At 43.5% G+C, this 17,999-nt stretch overlaps 1 protein-coding gene across 1 annotated transcript in view; it reads left to right on the top strand.

Annotated features, from left to right (window-relative positions):
• Positions 1 to 640: 640 nt before the first annotated feature.
• The window catches only part of LOC121697537 (inactive dipeptidyl peptidase 10-like), a 128,765-nt gene continuing 111,406 nt past the window's right edge, over positions 641 to 17,999 (top strand). The window contains exon 1 of the mRNA XM_042079089.1: positions 641 to 1,092. Within this exon, the coding sequence (XP_041935023.1) occupies positions 1,033 to 1,092 (60 nt within the window). The 5' untranslated portion in view covers positions 641 to 1,032. The remainder of the gene's footprint in view (positions 1,093 to 17,999) is intronic.

Genomic DNA, 17,999 nt, shown 5'->3' with positions numbered 1-17,999 from the left:
TTATGTGTGTGGTAAGTTGACGCCAGTGTTTCCTTAGTCAGGCTCTCCTCTGCATTTCCTTAAGAGACTGGTACACACACACACACACCCCTTGAGGCTGTTCTGGGTGCGTGGGTCGGCCAGTGCTCATTCTCAACCGTGTCTCTGGTGTTATGATCACATACAGCTGCCCTTATGTCGACGAGAAGCTCATCCGCGCAGCATCTGCCCTAGGGCGCTTGCACGCACGCTTGCGCACCCGTAACATACTTCTGCACACACACACACACACACACTCACAGCACAGGCAATCTCTCCCGCCCGTGTGCATTCACATTCATCGTCGTCTCTGCATTCGTCTGCACGCTGAAACGCAGACACCCTGTGTGGCCTCATCGGCCAGCCTGTGGCTCTGCAATTCGCAACGCTTGCAAAACTGACTCACCCGAAACTTTTGTCCACCTAGTGCACAATTATTTTTTTCCCATGCATTGCGGTCATATGGTCTTAAGCAAAACACTGGTCATTTTAGTTACCAGGGTTAATAACAGATTATTCAAGACACTGCTTATGACGATGCTTGATCGACACTTGCTCTTTATCTTAGGCAAACACTGTTTAGCCCCCAGAGGATGTTAAACGACAACGAGTGCCCGAATCAATAGCTTTCCGAACACGCACAAGACTACGTTTTCCATTACAGAAGTCAGTGAGCTTCGGGCAAGAGAGACTTAGTTTCGATTTTTTTCCACGTTTAAGATAATTTGTTTAAGTTGTCAGTCACAACCGAACATTGCGGTTGTCTCTCCTTGTGGCCGCACGAAGAGCTCTCTCTCTCTCTCCCTCTCTCTCTCTCTCTTCCTCTTTTCCACAGAAAATGCGGTGAATGGTTTACCACAATACCTCCAGTACAGTGCAACACGGCAAGTGTGTAGAGGATCCTGGAGGCTGTCGTGAGTGGATTTTAAAGACTCCGAGCTGAATATCTGCGGGTTTTTGGGATCAGACAGGTTCTTTGAAGCGGTGGGAAACCACTTATTACATTAATCAAACATGAATCAAACAGCTACAGTTTCCCACCAGATCCCGTGCCAGTCATCGAAGGAGATAAAGGTAAGACATTTTAAAAATAATTTACTAGTAGTCGCATCACCAACACCCGTACCTCCCCAAACTAAACTGGATGGCTTCTTGGTTTTTGGATAACAGGGAGCTTACCCGATAACGTGTCCAACAGATTTTTTTCTAATGCAAAGCACGCTTAGAAGCTGTATAATGAAGTATGCTTAGAAGCTGTATAATGAAATTCTACAACACTTGCCATGACCTTCTCATAAAGTATGCACAATTTTGTTTCGACCCAAGGTGTATTTCTTTAAAATATGACGGGATGGTATTACTAAGCAGTGAATGCTGCTTGTATAAAACCAAGTGGGTTTGCTGTGGGGTAAGCAACAGCGCTGATATAACATAGGAGCCTGCAGAGAAGTGAAATGGTTAGAGTGATGAGATTGATCAATACCTGCTATCTTGCTACTGTATCTCCGCTTACACGCAAACTATAGCCAATCATTAAACAGCATCTGAGTGTGGAACGTTTCTGGCAGTAACCTGGCTGAGGTCTGTTCCATGGTCGCCGGTGATTAGGGTCTCTAGGATATGCAAAGCAAGCACATTTGGCTTCCTTGACACAGATAAGGACACCTGAGAGGAAGGATGCTCTGCCATGCAGAAGCGTTTTGTTTCACATCTGTATCACATTTTGACCAAAGCAGTTTAAAACAAGTAGTGTGTGTTCTCAGAAGGGTGTGCTGAGTTTTGCAACGGTTTGTATAAGCATGTTATTATTAAGAGTAAAACACACCACCTATGTGACTTTCTGGAAGCTCATATAGTGCCTGTCTGCCACGCACACACTCACACACACACACACACACACTCACAGCCAATGCAGTTGTCAGCTTTGAGTCTATGGATGCTTTAGCAGTACCTGTAAGCCAGAGTAGGGAGGGGGTGGTGAAGAGAGACATCTGTGTGGTTGACACTCACACTACTCTCTCTGTTACAGTAAAACATCAAGTCTATGCTCACAGTGCTGTTAGTAAAGTCTGTGAAGGTGTAGGCTACAGCCAATGCTCTTTTAAAATGTTACAAAATGTGTAAAAGGAGAATTTTGTCTCCCAGATCAGATGGTGTAGTGATTATTAGCGCAAACTAGAGGTTTGTCTGAAGGAGATCTCACAGGAAATATACAGCTTTTAGCCTGAGGGGTTGTTTTCCGGAATGTGCCAGTTTTTTGGCTAGTGAAATTTGCTGGTGCTTGGAGTGGCTTGGGAGTACAGTGCGAATCACATTGAGAGATGATTATGTGTGTGTGCGTGTGTGTGTGTGTCTGTGTGTGGGTGTTTGTGTGTGTGTGTTTGTGCGTGTGTGTATGTGTGTGTGTGTGTGTGTGTGTGTGCGTGTGTGTTCTGTACGGCTGAGTGGAAGATCGCTGGGAGGATTTCATGTGCCTGCTGAGAGCGTTTGAGGTTTGTTAGGCCCACAGGGGGAGTGGGGGTGCTGGGCCGGGGCTTTCATCAGTACGCACCGATCAAATGAGAGTAATTTCTCTCAATTAAAGAGCTGAGCTGTCACACACACACACACACACACACACACACACACACAGAGAGACAGACAGCATCTCCATAGATAAATGTGTTATAATGCAGCACGTCTTAATGCCCCCCCACCAAAATGGCTCCGCCCCCCCCCTCTTCTACTCCCCTGTTTGGATGGCTGATGCCTGATTGCGTGGCCATTATCTCCCCAAAGCTCCTTATCTTGAGCACAGTATCTGTGGTCCTCCGAGTCCGAGCCTCGTGCCCTTGTGAGTTCAGTGGCAGCTCATCAAGCCCAGATGTCCTCATCAGTGAGCCTAATGTGAGCTGAACGCACGGCTAATTTGTGTTTCACTCGCTTTTCGGAGGATAATGGTTTTTATTTCCTTTCGTGTTACTTTTTTCCCTTTTTTCTCGTCCGCAATGACCTGATTGAGTGGTTGAGAGAAGCAATTGACTGGACAGAGGGTTTTGGCAGAGCTGATTTTTTTTCCCCCTCCTCGGCCAGAACGGATCTCGCCAATTTTTGGTCTGACTGGTTATCAGTACCTGGAACTTTCTCTCACCACCTGCTCACACCCAGCAGGCTCCAGGAAGAGAAGACTCACACACACACGCACGCACACGCACACATACACGCACGCACGCACGCACACACACACGCACACACACACACACACAGACTCTGTTCTATGTTCTCACAAAGCAACACAGCCAGAACAGCACCTAAAACTAGCCATTGATTTTTAGTACGTGTCATCTCCGGCCCTCCTCCTCCAATCATTCATCTGTGTGCACCTGCACTGTGACTATGCCGGAGAGGGAACAGCTGGATGAAGGAAACACTGACTCTGGGTAGTTGTTTTTTTTCTTTTTCTTTTGTTGATTCGTTTTAAGATTAATGCAGAAGCACTTCCCTCATACTTAGCCTCTCTAATCTTTTCTCTCTCTCTCTCTCTTTCTTTCTCTCTCTCTCTCTCCTCCCATTCCCTTTGGTCTTACCTCCAGAAATAATCAGCAAATGGCATTGCCCCCGCCCATACACCCACCCGCCTCTAAAATAATCAACAGTTGTAAATGCCGGAAGCACTAAATCTCGGTTTTGACATGATGAATATGTCACGCTAACTCACACACTGGATGCACGCATGCAGAGGGCATAAATACAAACACACTCACTCGCTCTCTCTCTCTCTCTCTCTGTTTCTTTATCTTTCTCCCAATCTCTCATTCCTTATTTGTTCTCTGCCTCTGTCTCCCTCATGCACACACAGCCACACAGTCACTTAGGTTATGAAGTCAAATTTAATTCTCTTTCTCTCTCTCTCTATCTCTTTCACACACACCCACACCCACCCACAAACACCCACAGAGAGAGAGGGAGAGAGAGAGAAAGCAAACACACACACACACACACACACACACATACACACATGCTAATAGGCATCCATCAATGCATACAAAAGCCCAATAAGCCCAAGAGGTTTTCTCGGTGCAGTTTCTCACTGCAGAGCACTGATTTGTCAGCAGCATGGCTCCACTCTCTTCTCTCACTCCCAGCAGCGTGACCCCGTCAGTTCCAGATCACTATATCATTTCCCTCCCGTCAGAGGCACATTAAAGTCCAATTCTGTGCACCCTCACATACAGTATTGCAGTAGATGTGAATTGCAGTAGATATGTACCTCGTGTTATTATTCTTCCTCATGTTTTTCCCACACAATTATTTTCCTATAACGTTGGAGAATACAAAGCAGGGGATTTGAGAGCACTCCTCTTCGTCCAGATCCCTTGGTCCTCTCTTGTGCAGGGGAGGCGCCGAGGGGGCGCTAGGGGGCGTTATAGCTACCCCTGGATTAGCCATAGCACCCTCAAGAAAGTAATGGTTTAAATCTCATTTTAAAATATTTAATCGCACCAAGACACTTGTCATTTTCCATGTAGACAGACGCATGAATACACTGGACATGCAACTGTGTTCTGTTCCAAAAGCATTCTTTCTCTTTATGTTCTGCAGCATTAGGGCCTCCTCGACGAGGAGACTGCTGGTCCGTGGATAATTTGCGGCACAATTGAATGGTATTACTGAACCGCGGACCGAAAGAAAAAGAAACTAAACATTTTCCAGATTAGGAAATATTTCTTAATTTAGTGTTATCAAATAAAGAGGCAACAAATTAGAGGGTAGTGGTGTGAGTGCTCACTCAATGTGTGTGCGCGTCTGCACAAGTGAAACTAAACCACTGGAGATAACATGGATAGAAACAACGAACAGCGTTATTTAAAACAACGAACAGAGTAGATTCTTGCTGTCCATGAAAACAGCATAAAACAGGCTAGTCTAATCCAAAAGAATGAAAAAAAACAGGTCATTGAATTGACACTAGTTAATTTGGTATATGCAACACAAATATATTCCCTTTGCAATGCTTTATTCTTTATTGAGGTAGGCTTCAAAAGTCTATTTTGAATTTTAGCGTAGTTAGTTCTGTCTTATCTGTCTTTTACATTTCCTTACAAAATATATAGGCTATTAGGCCTATAATGCATTAATAGCCCAGTGACACAGACATGGGTCACACCTAGTTTACTCAAAATTAGGTTGTTGTAAGTTCAAAGTTTAATGGGCATAAGTCACAACTTGTTGTGTGACAGAGGTACAGTAAATGTCGTAGCAAATAGCCTATGGTGATGACACCACTTTTAAACATGTATTTCACTCTCGCTGGAGTGAATGCAGAACATATGGGTGTTGCACAAACAAATGAATGAGGGGGATGATCTGCATCTCCGTTCACCAAAACTGGTTTTGCTAACCCATTCGCACAAAACATAATTTCTGAAAGGTTCTCTCCATTGTTAACGTACATTATTTTTCCATGTGGGGTCCGCCAATATCATCCACCACCTCTCAGATAACATTTCCAACGTCCCTTTTTCGTATTTTGCATTTCATAGCACCTGTGGTAAAAAGATAACATAACACCTGCAGAAAAAAACTCTTCAGCTTATCCAACTGGTCTTCAGATCAAGGAACTGAGAAGACCTTAGCAGAAACTTGATGTTTTTGTTTAGTAAACATGTTTACCTTGATCTGAACATGTGCTTTGGATTATTAACCTGCTGGATGACGCAATCACAATCCATTTGTAGTGTTTTGGCAGAGGCATCCAGATTTCGATTTAAAATGCCCAGGTATTCCTTGGAGTTCCTGATACCAACTGAAAAAAGTTTCAAAAATATTGATTTCTTAATGAGGAATTTTTGAAAATGCCAAGAGATGAGTGTGTGTGTGTGTGTGTGTGTGTGATATGTCAAGGTGATTGTGTGCTAGTAATGCACAGAAAATGCATAATGCAGTCAGGAAACAAAGCGGTTACTATGCTACTATGCACAAAGACAAGTTGATTTTGAATGTAGTAGAATGTGACTGTATTCAATATTCAGTGAATTTCTCTCTCTTCTCTCCTTTTCTCTCCCTCTCTCTCTGCTTTTTCACGCTCTCCATCCTTTTATGGACGGTCATTTAGCCATAGGCAGTAACTAGGTCCAGAAATGAATGTGAATCGTTTTGTCAAATGACCGTTGACCTTTTGCAGCCCACTGAACCATCGATAGCCCCACACCGCTGTGTGGTTAGGCCTCATCCATCCTGTTATTATGCAGGGTCAAAGACTGGTGCGCGCACGCACACACACACACACACACACACACACACACACACACACACACACACACACACACACACACACACACACACACACACACAACACACACACACACACACACACACACACACACACATACAAACACAAGCACTAGCAGTAAAAGGTTCAATACTTGCTTGAAACATTGCTCAAAGCAACAGTATGGAGCAACAGTATGGAGCCAGCATCTGTGTCTTTCAGTGATATAGTAAAGCTTTGAATAGGTTTTTATGTGATCATCTGCATTGGACTATAGATCTGTGAGAATGACCAATGTATTTTTCACCATATGTTGTCTGTGAACATATGCCTCAAACAGTGGAAAAATTACATTCTCAGAATACTTCCAATGTTACTCCAAAGACTGAATATCACTAAACAATACTTAAATATTTATGAGCAGCAGCCTGTGGTAAGTATTTACAAATGGACATTTTTCATGTCATATGAATGTAGGCTACCACGGCAGAAGTCTAGATCTACTCTGCCTGAAGAAAGTCTGCCGACCAAAACTTACGCAGATTCTAAGTAAAAAAACTTTTTTGCACAGACTGGACTGGAGTGTGCAGATTTTTCTTATATTTCTATGAGCTACCTACAGTACACCAATCCTGCACCTCGACAGATGAGCTGTTATCTTTGACTTTATAGCTTCTGAAAGCCTACCTGAGTGCTGCCCATAACCAATAGAGAATATAACATTCACTTCCATTCAGTGTTATCCATTTCTTCTCACATACTCAGTGACATTAAGCCGATTTCATGAAGTGCTTATGTTTGTTAAAGGAGAAATCCGGCAAGTTTTCACATAGATAATGTCGGTGCGAAAAAAATAAAAATAAAAACAATCGGTTTTACCTAGCTCGAGTTGCTACAGCCAGCAGCTAACGCAGCCAGGCAGCTACTGTACAGTGCTACACTCTGTAGGCATGTACATGGGAGCTCACAGACTTGCCCCCAGAGTGTAGCACTGTAGCTGCCTGGCTGACCTCGAGAAAAATGTTCACAAAAATGTGAAAACTCCTTTAAACCCTACGCAAGCAATCAATGAAGTTGACCTAAGAAAATATGTTATTTTAATGTTAACTTCAGCTGTTCATGAATACATTTCTTTGCTATGTTTGTTATGAATGTGTTATAAAGCCACTCTTAGTGGAGTTGTACCCCAGAAGGTACCATACAATACAAACATACACAGAGGATTTTGATACCAATCAGAGACACAAGAATGCAATATGTGCAAACACACAAGAGAAAGGGAATCGAAGAAAAGAAAGGATTGCAGAGAGACATAGAGAGCAACAGGATGACAGGCAGAAAAAGGTCAAGACAGACAGGGGGTATGTTCAGATTGCCTCGTAGTTCACTACGAAGTGAACAGCACAGGATATTTAGTTAAGTGTTAAGTGGGATTCTTTTTCGCACAGATTGACGTGTTCAGTTCAAAGGGAACTGATAAGCGTTTAGGGAGCTAGGGAACATAGCTATATCACTTCACTGGAAGTTTTTCCTCCAGAGACAGTCAACTGACATAAGCATGAACCATTCGAAGTTGCCAACATAGCGGCTTTAATATGAATCATTTAATCCCGTTACTACTCATATATTTCAACATTTTACAGTCAGTTCACATCCAAAATGCTGGTAAAATCTGACAGCACTTTAGGTTTGTCACAGCACTTTTGTTGTGTTTTTTTCTATCTGTTTATGTACCTTGTATGTTTGTTTGGACCTATGTATAAAACTGTAAAGTGTCTTTGAGTGTAGAAAAGCGCTATAAAAAATAAATATATTATTATTATTATTATTAGGTTACTGTGTGATAAGTAGAGAGCCTTTGGCATTTGTATTTTTAACATTTAACATTTAAGATTCTGTTCATGGATATTTTAAGTCAATTTGAGTGGAAATGTATTCCAAATATCTCTATGGCAACATCAGACTAGCAGGGCATTCTAAATGAAACAATTTTAGCGTTCCCTGTTAAGTTCCCGTGGATTTGTAAAGACTGTATGCAACCAGAGTGATAGCATACTGCCCAGCGCATGGCAGTAATTGCTGCACTTAGTCTCTCTCTCTTTCTTTTTTTCTTTCTTTCTTTCCTTCTTTCTTGCGCTCTCCCTTTCTCTGTCTCACTCTGTCCATCTGCTCCTCTCACCCCTTCACCCCCCTCACTCCACTCCACTCCTGCCACCAGAGATGACAGGTATGTGTGTATGTGCGTGTGTGCATGCGTGTGTGTGTGTGTGTGTGTGTGTGTGTGTGTATGTGCGTGTGTGTTTGTGTGTGTGTGTGTGTATGTGTATTTGTGTGTGTGTGTGTGTGTGTGTGATGAGAGGATGTCAGTGAAGCAGTGGCCTTAATCAGAACTTTAAGCTCCACAATCACACCTGCCACTGACCAGCGACAGTCTCCTAGCAACGCAATTTTTGTTCATGAAAGTGTCAAAAAGGTTCTATAGGTGTATTCATGTATATGTATGTGTATAGGAATGTGTGTGTGTGTGTGTGTGTATGCGTGTGTGTGTGAGCGTGTGTGTGTTTCTTTTGACAACAGCAAATGGCCTTGTGTCGTGTCTTGGTGAAAAGATGCCATCCATTTGATGCCTTCCCTTTGTTGTTACTATTGAAGGTATGTAGTGGGAGTAAGTACAACTCTACTGCTGTTGCATCCTCATACTTCATCAGGGAGCTCCTCCTTTGACAATCATGTCTTTATAGACAGTTAGCGTGAAGTCTTTTAGTTCTGGTTGTCATTCCCCTAGTCACTTCTCACGGGTGTTTTCGTGACAAATCGTAGTTTGTACACTGGACAGACTTGTCTGGGATTTCTCTAAGTGAAAGATTGTATAGTGTGTTCACTGATCAGTAAGACAGTGTGGACCATGACTTCAGGATTCCCAACTGCAAAGCAGAAGGTTGTGTAGAGTGAACACCACAAAGATCTTACAACTCTGAAAGTCGTGCGGTGTGAACTTATCTAGGTAATGTCCTTATTACAGATCTTGCTTTTACTCAGTTTTTACCTTTAAGTCTGTACCAGCCCCAATACATAGGTGTCCATCTACAGATATTTATGATGTCCACCAAATTATTCTAGAGCACCTATAAGCAAAAGTATGTCCTCAGAAATGTCCTCGAAAATGAGCTCATGGCTCAAAGCTTTGATATAAATGTACATGTTTGATTTCCACCAAATGTTCTAGAGTAGCCACATTGAATATTGTATTTCAGCATTCAACAGTAGGCCAAGCCTTAATGAAAAAAACACACTGAGAACTCTAGTAATGTTTTCCACTAGGGAGAGGAAGATAGAGAGAGGGAGGGGGAGGGAGGGGCAGAGAGAAAGAGAGGGGAAGAGAGAGAGAGAGTGAGGAAAGTAAAAAGAGAAAGAGAGAACACTCTCTCTGACAGTCTCTGAGTGGATTAGGCAGAGAGAGAGACAGCAGAGAAGAACTGAAACCCTCTGCATTAACCCTTAAAGGAGTACCGTCACACCGGTGTGACGGGAATGTTGAGAAATGAACGTTCTAAAGAATATCTGGGTTCATTGAATTCAACATAGAATTTTAGAACCTTCAATTGTTGCGGAACTTAGAATGTTCAAAAACCTACACCTTTAAGGCATTAAAGAAGAAATAAAGGAAGAAAAGAAAAGAAAGAGAGAAACCAACCATCCTGTCGTCTTCTAATCCCCCTCTCCTCTCATTTAAATAGCCGCCACCAGCCGCCGTTGCCCTCGCTGACTGCCTCGCACGCTCCCTCCGCCGTAAGATCCGACGGCACGTTCCGACAGCACCAGTCGGCCCCCCCCCCCACCCTCCACCCTCCACCTAACGACTTCAACCAGACATGCCGCCCGCCGCCAACACTTTGTTGGGGCTCAAGCGTATCTGTGTTATCTCTCAAAGCCGTTACAGGGCCCTTTGTGCCGATAGAAGGAGATGGGGAGGCTTAAGGAAATGTTTCATCTTCTAATCGGTCGGGATGTTTGCTTTTCATCCAAAAGAAGGGGAAAAACATGATGCTAAGGGGGAGGAGGGAGGTGGGAGAGGATGTGAAAAAGCTGACATCACAGGAGACCGCCGGGTGTTGGGATGACTGTGAGACGGAGAGATATCACCTCAATTAAAATGCAGTCAAGTCGAACCGCGGCTGTGGTAATTCCAGGAACGGACATAAACACACACACACACACACACTCACACACACACATACACTTATACACACACACACGCACACACACACACACACACACACACACACACACACACACACACACACACACACACACACACACACTGACACACTCACACTCACGCTCATACTCACACACACACACACTCAAACACACACATACACACACACACACACGCACACACGCACACACACAAACACACACTCACACACAAGCTTAGATACAGGCATAACAACAAATGTTCCAACCAAAACCACAGATCAAAACAGCTCACCATCAAACTGAAGCACATTTTAGACCAGCCTGAGATTTACCCAAATGAAGACCCGACTGTAGTACTTCAGAATGCGACCCCAGAAAAAATATTCAAATGACCTCAAATTAGCCTAACAACACTCCACCTCACCCACCCACTAACCAAATCAGGCTACTGTAAATACCAGACCAACAGTAAGCCTAGACCACAGAAGATCCAAGCCACAATCACAGAACAGCAATAACAACAGCTAAAAAAAACTAAAACACATTATTCAGCTACACTTCAAAATCACTCTACCCAGGCAAAACACAGAAAAAACACAACAAATCAAACCACAACATCAAACACGCCCAAGCCATGTCTTCTCACCAACCAGCCCATAATATTACTGTAAAACTGTATGAAATACAACCACACTTTAATAGCTATTCAGCAGCCATTTAAATTCACACCATCATAAACCATAGCTGTCCATCAACCAATCTATATTGTAATTCTATCTCTGCATGCACGCTATTGATTGGGAGATCAATATTGATGGGTAGTTTTCATAGATGGAGACTTACAGAAGACAGAGTCCGTCTGTTTCAATTTAATGCATTGACATATCGTATCTGTCTTTTTTCTCAAATTATAGCAATGTAATAGAACGGGTGGTTCAGTAGGTCGAACAGCATTGCTGAAATGATAAATACCATAAATACATTCATAGTGATGACTTGAGCACATTTGTGTGTGTGTGTGTGTGTGTGCTTGTCTTCAGAAGCCTATCCCCTTGAAATTCCTCTGCTGTTATCGCCACAGTGCTAGCATCAACAAAACAACAACCAGTCCCTCTGCTCCTTTTCAAATCCCATAACAAAGCACATGTTTGAAAAATGTCATGGCTGCCACTGCACAGTGGTTTAAAGGGTTTTAGTTGGTAGAGGAGCAGTTTCTTGTGTGCCTTTTTGTGTTTGTGTTTGTGTGTGTGTGTGTGTGTGTGTGTCTTTAAGAGGGTGTTAGTCGACGAGAAACATTTGCTTGCACACATTGTAAATGTCCCTTTCTTGCGTGTGTGTGTGTGTGTGTGTGTGTGTGTCTGTGTGTGTGTGAAAACATAAATACTACAAAAGAGAGGCAGGGGAGAAAAGACTATTACTGGTTTTCTTCATGACATTGCCGGGAAGCAATGATGTGTTAAATTAGAGTTTGCAAATAAACATATTGATCTGGGTCCTACAGTAAATGTTTTCGGGCCTCCTCTCTTTAACAACAACTTGTCTCTCAGACATGCAGAAAATGGAGTCGGGATTGAAGGAAAGCGCATTACCGCCAGTCGGAAATAAGTCTTGCCTCGTATCGCCACCGCCGTTATAATCCACAGCTGTTTAGCTGAGACAGGAGAAACCACGGCTATGAGCAGAATCTTAATTTCAGTAATGGATGGTCCCACTGCAAATGTCCATCGTTTAGAGAGTGTGTTTGAGAGTGTGTGTGTGTGTACATGTGTGTATGATGTGCTGTGTCGTGGGTAAAATGTGTCATGTAGTCTCATACTAAATGATTAAAAAATACCAGTTGGCTTGTGTGTGCATAAGAGCATGAATTTATTTACATACTTACATACAAGTGCAGTATGTTTGCGTATGTGTGTGTGTGTGTGTGTGTCTGTGTGTGTGTGTGTGTGTGTGTGTGTGTGTGTGTGTGTGTGTTATGGGGTGTAAAGGTGCATGTATTCATACTGTTAAGGTACAGGACGCTAGGTTCAATGCAGTTCTGTACCAAATGCAGTCATTAACAGTAATCAACAGTCTTTTTTGCAGGCTTTTTTGCATGCGGACCATGCTTCAGATTGATGTTTCCACACAAATATAGTAGTTGCAGACGACATGTCTGTTTACTGGTAGTAATTAAAATAATAAAAAAAACTATTCCCACTTAAATGTGATGAGCATCAGCAATAGTGTCAGTTAATGTTAGGCTAGCTACTTACAGGCATAGTGTGCCGAAAATTAATTAAACTGTGACTTCAAAACCGAGGTATAAACCGAACCGTGATTTTTGTGTACCATTTCACTCCTAGTTTGATCGCATGATTGTGTGTGTATGAGAAGGAATGAGAGAGCCAGCATTCGTATGTGGTGTGTTCATCCTCTCCTGCCGGGCTGTGCTGCTGCCAGGCATATGGCAGTGTGTGATCTCTGCTGGTTCTGGGTTTACGGTGGTGTTGGGGGGTGTGAAGCCGTAGGTCCGCAGGAGGGTGTTTCTCCGCGTCACCAGCTCTGTGACACGACACTGCTATCAGGACAGTCTAGTCTGAGCCGCTCTGAAAGTGGAACATTTTTATTAAGAGAGTTGGAGAAGACGTTTTGTTGTTCACTCCATCGTTCATTACATCTTCCTCCTTGACATTGTGTCTGTGTGCTCCAATGAACTGAGAAGCACTGAATGGTTACTAGAAGCCTGGTGGAGCTGGAACTGATTGATGGAAAATGTCTGTTGTGGTGTACGACGATAGCAATACTGGTGGATGTCTGTACTGGCGTTCTGTGTTTCTAACACAGGTTTATACTGGTGTGCAGTGATACAGGTGGAGGTCACATCTTAACAGGCAGGTATGGCCAGCCCCATTCCCCTAGTCCTCAGATGGTTCTCTCCTCTCAGTAATGAAGCCAACCTTGAGCCCAAGCCCTCCCTGAGCCCCCCCCACCCCCACCCCCACCCCCCTGTCCTTCCCCATCCACCCCACTCACCCCCCTGCCCCCAGCCCCAGCTGGGCTTCACCGCTAATGAGCCGTCAGTCCTCTGCGCTGATCCCTGTGACCTTGAAGCCTCCGACGCGGCCTCCCACCTCCGTGTAATTCCTGCACGTCAGAGCCAGAATCAGAGCCAGGGCAAGAGCCACCCTGAGCTCCGGCTGATGAAGGGCGAGAGTGAGTGATTGTCACTTGATGCCTTCACAGCACACAGAGAGATATAAGATTCTTTTTTTTAAAACACCTTTTAAGGCTCAGGAATAAATCAGCTGCGGTATATGGTATATGGACATGGAGTGGAGCTATACTCTTGATTTGAGTTGTCACAAGTCGTGGGGTAGTGAGTCGTGGTGAGGTTTTCATAAGTTTCAGAGCTTCAAAATAGTTCAGAATCTCAATCCATTGTGTTGATTTGACAGTGGGCCAGATGAGTCTCTTTAGTGAGCTGTAGATAGACTGACTGACTGACTGACTGACTGACTCACACATCTGGCTTTGTTCTGGCACAGATGTTGCATCAGATGAGCTTCATTCAGCTGCTCTCCGCCTCTGCTCGGTGGGAAAGACACACATTGTTGTGAGACTGGGAGACGATAGCCGTTGTCAGGGCGATCAGGTGTTAGCTTGAATCGTAATATGTTAGTACAGTATGTTTCCCTTTTTTGCAATTTCAGCAATCTTACGTAAACTTGTAAGTTCAGTTATCAGAGAGCATAAGTTAATAAGGTAGCCTATATTGACTGGCCAGTCTGTCTTCATCTTCTCAAGCACTGCCTTGGCTATTGTCCGTACTGTAAATAACTAGAGTTTATCTCTGAGCTGTGGTGTAATTTAAAGGCTTGGGCCAGCTGGTTCACTGACTGGACATCAGTGGAGGGGATGTGCGAATGGCCCTCTCCACTGCTCATCTGCTGTAATGCTATTGTTTGTTTGGACACTGACCTGTAATGCACCTACTAGCTTCCCCAGAGGTCATTTCTTGTCTCTTGAGTAAATGTCAAGGGTTGTGCAGAAGATTGCGTAGGAGAGTGTGTGTGTGTGTGTGTGTGTGTGTGTGTGTGTGTGTGTGTGTGTGTGTCTGTGTGTGTGTGTCAGTGTACCTGTCTGTGTGTGTGCCACAGGGTTTCTCATTTGAAGTGACTGTAACCAATTTATTGTCACACTAGAAAAAGTGAATGTGAAGCACCTTTACACACATTGTGAAATACATTTAGACACACATATACACACTGACAATCATGCGAACACACACACACACACACACACACACACCACACGCACACACACATGCACACACACACAAACACACACACACACACACCCACACACACACACACACACGCACACACACACACACACACACACACACAAAGAAATGCAGACAACTACTGTACTCCAATATTCCAATATGTCTGTCAGAGGACTTTGCTGATGGCATTACAGGCAATTACCAATCTATCATTCCAAAACAGAAAGTGTCATAACATTCACTTTCTTTAAACTTGACATTAACACCATAGCTAAGACCTTAAGCACAAACACTAATGATTAGCTATAGTTCATGCACGAGAACTTTGCTTGTTAACAGACTTTGCACTTTGCCTGCTATTCAAATTAAGGCCCACAGACATACAGTAAAACAATAGCTCTTATAAGTCATTATCCCTTCAAACAAAGTACCCCACACTCACGATAAACAGTGCTAGAAACAAACAAAAACTGAAATGTCAAAATAACTTGTCTGCATACTTTAATCCATGCTAAATTCACGGATTAAAGTGTGCAGACAAGGTCTTTTGACATAAGTCATCCCGACATACCACTAAGATGTACAGTATGGCAGCCAGTCAGTTAGCTCACAACATAGCTTTAGACAAAAAAACAACAACTTGATGCTGCCTATTAAGAAAAACACCAATGAACAGAGTAAAGAGGTGCATGCACTCCTAATAGTGCATTCTGCACATTTGGAAATATATTTGATTTTGCTAAATGTGCTTCTCCTACACCATTATTACTCCCTCTCTTCTCCTTTCTCTTTATGTGAATCTGTCTCAATCTATTAAAAAATGGGATCTAATGGACTGAAACAATGAGACGGTGTAAGATAATGGCAGTTGGCTGTCTTGCATTGACAAACAGCAGCAGGAAGCAGTTGGCTATGTTGACAGAAAACAAATAACATCACTGTGACATTTATTTCCTAGCGCACTAATCTAGATTGCATCAGTATCCCCATTCCTTTTGCATGTGGGTGGCTTTGACTGGTGGTGGAAAGAGAAGGAATGTGAATGTCATATTCATAATAGATCCCCAAGACAGCAGCGGGCTCAGATGGTAGCTGTTTTTTTTTTTCCCTGTTGCTTTTCCTGAGGTAAAAAGCAACATAATTGCACAGTATTAGATCTTAAATTCTGACTCATGCATCCAATAAAGGCGAGGGCTTTTCTTATGTATATTCTTGGAAATGTAACTTTGTCTTTGGAAATGGCTTTTTGAGGGTTTGCCAGTTTTTTGGCGATTGGTTTATTTGATTTTGTTGCAAATGAATTTTGTCCTTGAAATAACAAACCTTGTTTATTTTGATGACCGGATCACACACTGACAAAAATGAATACTCACAGATATACAGGCTCACACACAAACACACACACACACAAACACACACACACACACACACTCACATGCAGGCAAACAAGCCTTCACTGCCATAAGTAGTAATTATAAACCCATCAAGAAAATGATTCTGTAGGGCAACTTCCTGCATGTAGAACTTTACTTTTATTTTTGGCTTGACTTTGCCTTTGCCATTGGTTTGCGTTTGACTTTGCCGTGCCCTGCCCTCTCAGAAATATTACAACTCAAGGTTCACAGTGATATCCTCAGCTGGAATTGGAACACGTGTGTTGTTTGAAATGTCATCTGTATGACAGTGAAATCCCAACAACAACAACAAATTATATTTAAATAGCACTTTATCGAGGCACCCAAAGCACTTTACGGCGGGGGTGGGGAGGGGGGTTAACTCAGCCACCACCAATGTGTAGCACCCACACCTTCTCCTTCAGTCTGTCCACTGTCTGGTTCCAACCCCCTGATGCAGAGATAATGGATTCAAGGTTAGTGTACCGCACCGAAATGCTCCAAGGCAGTGCCACTAAGAACGAGCACCAGAGCTCCGGACTCCTTCTCCCTGGTGGATGTGCAGGTTTTCAGGTTGGGGCGGGGGGGTGCAGGGGGGATTGAGCGGTCCAGCTTGGGGCTAATCATGGGCAGATTTTGTCCAGGTCCGGTGGTAGCCGCAGTGCAGCAGGTGACAGCAGTGCCATCTTACAAATGAGGGTAGCAGGCCCTTGGCTCCCAATGTTGGGAAAAACAGCCCGAGCTCGCCTCGCTACAAGGTGGGTTATTTCAGCTCCACTGGTGGCTCTCTGAAGTATTATTCCTCCCTAGTTCTAAATTAGGTCTGCAAGTTTTCCCACTAAAGCCATTTTAGTTTTAATGAGGCCTTTGGTTTGGCTGAAAGTGCCCTCAAATTCTCACACTTTATCTGCAGTGCACCTGAGGTAATTGTATTGAGGCATTCATTCAGTAACTAGCAATAACTAGAGCAAGAGCAAGGTGCTCACAAAACAAGGCTCAGGGGTTTGATAGGCTACCCAATGAGCACTCAAACTAATGTAAATCACTTTCTCTACTGCATATACATTACTGTTGGTATGCATTTATGCATAGATGTGTGCAGCAATCATGGATAAAAGCAACTGCTAAATGCACAACCATAACCTCACAGTGCATCAGGCAAACGAATGAATGAAGATGATCCACGCTCCATGCAGTCCTGTGGGGGTAGTGACTACACACTGTGCTAATGGGAAGAGAGAGCTTTCAACTCCCCTGCAGATGCTGTCACTGATCCCCTCTCTGACATGTGGTGCTGTGTCAGAGAGGAACTCTGAACCAGTGGGACTTCCTGGATCTACAGGGTCACTGAGGCCCAAACCCCAAATAATGTGTTTATACATTATTATACGATAATGTATTTATACATTATTAACATTCATAATTTACAGTATAATCTGGTGTTATGTAGTCGACTAAATAATACATTTGCTGGTGGCATTATGACAGTCAGATATCTGGTTGTTGTCCTTGCAGTCCGTGTCATTCCAAAACAGGAAGTGTCATAACATGTATCACTTTTTTTAAGTGTTCCCCAACACCCACCCTAACCCTCCCTGAGCTTCCTCCCATGGTTTCCCTTTGAGCAGTCTGTGTGTGTGTGTGTGTGTGTGTGTGTGTGTGTGTGTGTGTGTGTGTGTGTGTGTCTGTCTGTCTGTGTGTGAGTGTGTGTGTGTGTGTGTGTGTGTGTGTGTGTCTGTGTGTGAGTGTGTGTGTGTGTGTGTGTGTGTGTGTGTGTGTCTGTGTGTGAGTGTGTGTGTGTGTGTCTGTGTGTGTGGGCGCGCGGGCACCTGGGCGGCATTTACAGGTGAGAAACTCTAGCTACTGTATGTTT

Source organism: Alosa sapidissima, chromosome 22 (genome assembly GCF_018492685.1).
Source record: "Alosa sapidissima isolate fAloSap1 chromosome 22, fAloSap1.pri, whole genome shotgun sequence".
NCBI lineage: Eukaryota > Metazoa > Chordata > Actinopteri > Clupeiformes > Clupeidae > Alosa > Alosa sapidissima.
Note: the sequence above shows the minus strand (reverse complement) of the source record. Positions and strands in the feature narration are given on the sequence as shown.